The sequence below is a fragment of the Rhinopithecus bieti genome, unplaced genomic scaffold (genome assembly GCF_001698545.2).
Source record: "Rhinopithecus bieti isolate Rb0 unplaced genomic scaffold, ASM169854v2 scaffold_8760, whole genome shotgun sequence".
Lineage (NCBI taxonomy): Eukaryota > Metazoa > Chordata > Mammalia > Primates > Cercopithecidae > Rhinopithecus > Rhinopithecus bieti.
Window position 1 is genome coordinate 2,357,095 of NW_016806225.1, and position 5,204 is coordinate 2,362,298.

The 5,204-nt window shown below is 45.9% G+C and overlaps 1 protein-coding gene across 2 annotated transcripts in view; it reads left to right on the top strand.

The window, feature by feature from the left end:
- The window catches only part of MATN2 (matrilin 2), a 182,242-nt gene that overhangs the window by 101,364 nt on the left and 75,674 nt on the right, over nucleotides 1-5,204 (top strand). For both annotated transcript variants that reach the window (XM_017875294.1, XM_017875293.1), the window contains exon 5: nucleotides 614-736. In XM_017875294.1, the coding sequence (XP_017730783.1) occupies nucleotides 614-736 (123 nt within the window). The remainder of the gene's footprint in view (nucleotides 1-613; nucleotides 737-5,204) is intronic.

The window sequence follows — 5,204 nt, forward strand, 5'->3', positions numbered from 1 at the left end:
AAAAAAAAAAGAAAATAAGTTTTATTTATTTTTATATTATTTATTTATTTTGAGACAGAGACTCGCTCTGTCGTCCAAGCTGGGGTGCAATGGCATGATCTCGGCTCACTGCAACCTCTGCCTCCCGAGTTCAAGTGATTCTCCTGCCTCAGCCTCCTGAGTAGCTGGGATTACAAGTACACACCACCATGCTCAACTAATTTTTGTATTTTCAGTAGAGATGAGGTTTCACCGTGTTGGCCAGGCTGGTCTCCAACTCCTGACCTCAAGTGATCCGCCCACCTCGGTCTCCCATAGTGCTGGGATTACAGGCGTGAGCCGCTGCGCCTGACTGAAAAATGTGTTTTTATATACACGCAGAAACTCACCTGGAAAGAAAACTCACCGAAATGTTAACAGTGGTTGCCTCTGGGTGGGGGGATTACAGGTGAATTTTGTTTTATCTGTTTTTTAATGCTTTCCAAATTTTCTACTATGATCACATATCGAATCCTATAATGTTTTTAAAAGTTACTTTGGTGAGGGCTCTGGAGCTGCTTGTTGCCTCGCCCTGGGCTGGAGGCGTTCTCAGGTGTGCCCGACGTTGTGTTCTAACAGCGTGACTTTGCCTCAGTCCAGGATCTGTGTGCCATGGAGGACCACAACTGTGGGCAGCTCTGTGTGAATGTGCCGGGCTCCTTCGTCTGCCAGTGCTACAGTGGTTACGCCCTGGCTGAGGACGGGAAGAGCTGTGTGGGTGAGTATCCCTCCAGCTGGGCTTGGTGGGGAAGGACAAGTTAAGCATGGTGAGGAGGAGGGGAGACTCACATGTATCTCCCACATATTCATTTCCTCGCCTTTAGGTTTCCACAAAGTGCTCAGTTGTTTGGTGTAGTTGTTAGGCAGAATTTGAACTTTAAAAGCTTCATTTATGGCTGAGGTCAGTGTTTTCTCATTCTGGGTTTCCAGTAAAAGGAACACTTATGGTAATCCATGCAAATGTAACTGTGTGTTACTGCGTCTCTTGAAAAGGATCGGGTGGATTTTCTTCAACTTTGGAGGGTATGTTTGGAATGGCCTGACTTACATAGAGCTCATGTGTTATATATGAAATTTACTTGGGTGGGTTGCTGAGTGACACCTCAAAGACAACAGGCAGCTTTCCTCCCTAATGTCACCTATAGCTCAGTGAAAGGCCAAAGTGACTTCCAGGTGGAAGAGCCCAGCCATATGGGCTCAGCGTAATCAGATAGCGTGGTCAGAGGACACTAGCAGTAGCCTCAAATACCAGCCCAGGTAATGAGGCTCAAGGGCAGTGCTTGATGCTGCAGACATCCCCCCGTTTGTCTACAAAGCCTTTGCAACTTAACATGGCCTCATTTCTCCTTATACCAACAAACAGTGCCTGGTGGATAATAGGTGTTTCATAAACTGAACTGAATACTTATGAGGCAGAAAATCTAGAAGAAAAAGAACTTGACTGACATCAAAAGTGGAATGTAAATTTTCCGCTAAATCCTGCATTTTGTCTTCCGTGTTCTATTGTTTTCAGGGCCCTATTTTATTTTGCTTCTCACAAACAAGCTATGCTTATTTTTTTTTTTTTTTGCACATAGAATTTGCATTTCCCAGCACACCTTAATTCTTGGCTAGGGATATGGAAGGCAAAAACAAAACAAAACAAAACAAAACAAAACAACAACAAAACAGTAGCATAGGTGGTAGCCTGCAATTGGCAGGTTTGTTTTTACACACTGATAGGAATGAAGGCAACCTGTGCCTCTGACTCTCATCAGAGGGCCAGAAATGCAGCCGGTCTCCTGGGCCTTAGGGTTGTTTTTCTTCTTAATCTGCTGGTAGTGGTCATGATAGAGTGGCAGGGTACCACACCCACTACCACTAGCAAAAAAGAAGCCAACATATATACCGATGGTTATTTTGCTTCCTTAATTTTATTATTCAAGTAATACCCATTCATAGAAAAACTTAAACAGATGAGAAAAATCACTATTAATAGGTTATTGTATTTTCTACCAGACTTTCTCCGTATAAATATCTACTTTAAAACATTTTGTTGGCCAGGTGCGATGGCTCACGTCTGTAATCCCAGTACTATGGGAGGCCGAGGCGGGCAGATCACTTGAGGTCAGGAGTTTGAGACTACCCTGGCCAATATGGTGAAACCCCATCTCTACTAAAAATACAAAAATTAGCTGGGCCTGGTGGCATGCCCCTGTAGTTTCAGCTACTTGGGAGAGTGAGGCAGGAGAATCACTTGAACCCAGGAGGCGGATTTTGCAGTGAGCTGAGATTGTGCCACTGAACTCCAGCCTGGGTGACAGAGCAAGACTCATCTCAAACAAACAAAAAATATTTTGTAAAGATTTAACAAAATGAGGTCACACTGTCTATTTTGTTTTATAACCTGCTTTCCCCGCCTGCCTCCGCCCCACTGTTTGTTAATTGGGTAGAAACTCTGAGTGCTGTGTGGTCAGGAGGAAATCGAGCCATTGTGAGTTAGGCGGGTGGAGGAGCTTCAGGAAACAGGATGAGGGTAATTGGTTGATTAGGACAAGGGGAGGGGCAGTAGAACACAGGGCTTGCTTGGTCACAGGGAATAGATGGGGCAGGAAGCCAACCTTGACCCATGGGAAACTGGAGGCCACTGAAAAACCCATTTCTCTGAGTGTTTCCAAATAATTACCTGCTTGTCCATGTGTAGTAGAGAACCTTTGTATCTCTGAGGATTTTGCTGTTATTTTTGGGATTTGACATTTATTGAAGAGCTACATGCATGAGAGGGTAGATGCTGTCATTGCCAGAGAGCTTTGGCATGCTGTTTATTAGAGATGGGCGTTTCTCTGCGGCTGCTTGTTTGCGTATAAGAATGTCTGCATTTTCTCAGAGGGGATCCAATCCAAAGAGTGGGAAAATGGGAGAGACTGCATCCCATTGCAACCCAGGTTTCCTCCATCAGATGATCCTAGCATCACCAGCCTTACCACCTTTCCCCAATGCCCTTTGTAGTGATTCACCAAGCATCCGATCTGTTATAGGCTGGGAGTGAGATGATTAAGCAGCCAGGACCTTTGTTGCCAGTAGCCTTTCTTAGGGACTCCAAACAAAATCCCACAAGGTTATTTGCTGCTCAATAGGGCTATGGTGAGTGCAAAGCAAATGATAGAGAAAATAGAGGCCACAGAAGGTCAGAGAGAGACATCCTAATGGCTAGGCTGGAAGATCTGAGTGTGAAAGGAAGGGTGGCAATTGGACAAATGTCCAAGGCAGGGGGAGATATGAAGGACAGTGACTGTGGAGGTGGCAATGCTCTTCAAGCATTAGAGCTGAGTCTGGCCTGGGATGGGCAGGGCCAGCTCCCGGGAGCTGGTAGGTCAGAGAGTCTGTTACAGTGAGAAGGCCAAACTGAAAGCTAACCAGGTGGCCTAACCTGAGGGCTGGAAAGGGCTTATCAAAGATGGAGACTCCAGATACCAGACTTAGAGCAGAAAATTTAGAGAAGAGAAGAGACTGATGAGGACTCTGGACATATTCCATTAGTAGCTGATCTGAGGTGGCCTGTGTATAGATGGCAAGGTAACATTAAGAACAGAGTGATCATACCTCCCAGTTAATACAGGACAATACCAGTTTATGTCCTGTGGACCAATTCTTTTTTTTTTTTCTTTTTTTTTTGAGTCTTGCCCTGTTGCCCAGGCCATGATCACAGCTTTGCAGCCTCAATCGCCTGGGCTCAAGTGATACTCCCACCTCAGCCTCCTGAGTAGCTGGGACCGTGTGTGTGCACCACTGTGCCCGGCTAATTTATTTTTTTTTAGAGACAGGGTCTCTGTACATTGTCTAGGCTGGTCTCAATCTCCTGGGCTCGAGTGATCCTCCTGCCTTAGGCCTCCCGAAGTGTTGGGATTACAGGTGTGAGCCACCTCGCTTGATGCCATTTCTTTTTATTTTTAGACAGGGTCTCACTCTATTACCCAGACTGGAGTGCAGTGGCGCGACCTCGGCTCACTGCAATCTCTGCCCCCTAGGCTCACACGATCCTCCCACCTCAGACTCCCAAGTAACTGGGACCGCAGGTGCATACCACACGTCTGGCTAATTTTTTGTATTTTTGGTAGAGATGAGGTCTCGCTATGTTGCCCAGGCTGGTCTTGAACTCCTGAGCTCAAGCAAGCCACCTGCCTCGGCCTCCTTAAGTGCAGGGATTACAGGCATGAGCCACTGCACCCAGCCAACCCCATTTCTTACCCAGCTGACCTCATTTCTTGATGGCACATCTTTTCACTTTGAAAGGGGTTCCAGTCTGGATGATAAATTACATAATCACCCCAGTTAAGGCTGTCCAATTTTGACTTAAACTATTAAGCTCAGCAGAGAATTCCTGTATACATGAAGTAGAGATGACGTTGAAGACAGCAGAAGGAACTGGATTGTTCAGGATTTTGAAAATCAGATGTAAAGCCTAGATTTTATCTCTGAAAAAGAGCCACCGAAAGGTTTATATTTGGGTGACAAATGCAAAGCTTCATTTTTAGGAAATGTAACCTCATGGGGAACCGCAGGGTGTATTCCAGGAGAAGGATGGCAAGAAGTGGGAAGACCAGATAGGAGACTATGGCAGTTATCAGGTGAGAGAGGACAGGAGCCAGCCAGGATTTGAGGTGTGACTGTAGGAAAGGAGAGGGAGACAGTAAGGAATGAAAGGAGGTGCTATACATAAACGGAACAAGGAAAAGTCAAAAGTAACTCTAGGCCAGGTACTGTGGCTCATGTCTGTAATCCTAGTACTTTGGGAGGCCTAGGTAGGAGGATTGCTTGAGCCCAGGAGTTTAAGACCAACCTGGGCCACATGGTGAGACCTCATCTCTACCAAAAAATAAAAAAATTAGCTGGGCATGGCTGGATGCGGTGGCTCACGCCTGTAATCCCAACACTTTGGGAGGCTGAGGCAAGCAGATCACCTGAGGTCAGGAGTTTGTGACCAGCCTGGCCAACATGAGGAAACCCAGCTCTACTGAAAAAAAAATACAAAATTAGTTGGGCATGGTGGTGATCATCTGTAGTCCCAGCTACTCTGGAGGCTGAGGCAGGAGAATCACTTGAACCCGGGAGGCAGATGTTGCAGCGAGCCAAGATTGTACCATTGCACTCCAGCCTGGGCAACAAGAGCAAAACTCCATCTCAAAAAAAAAAAAAAAAAAAAAAAA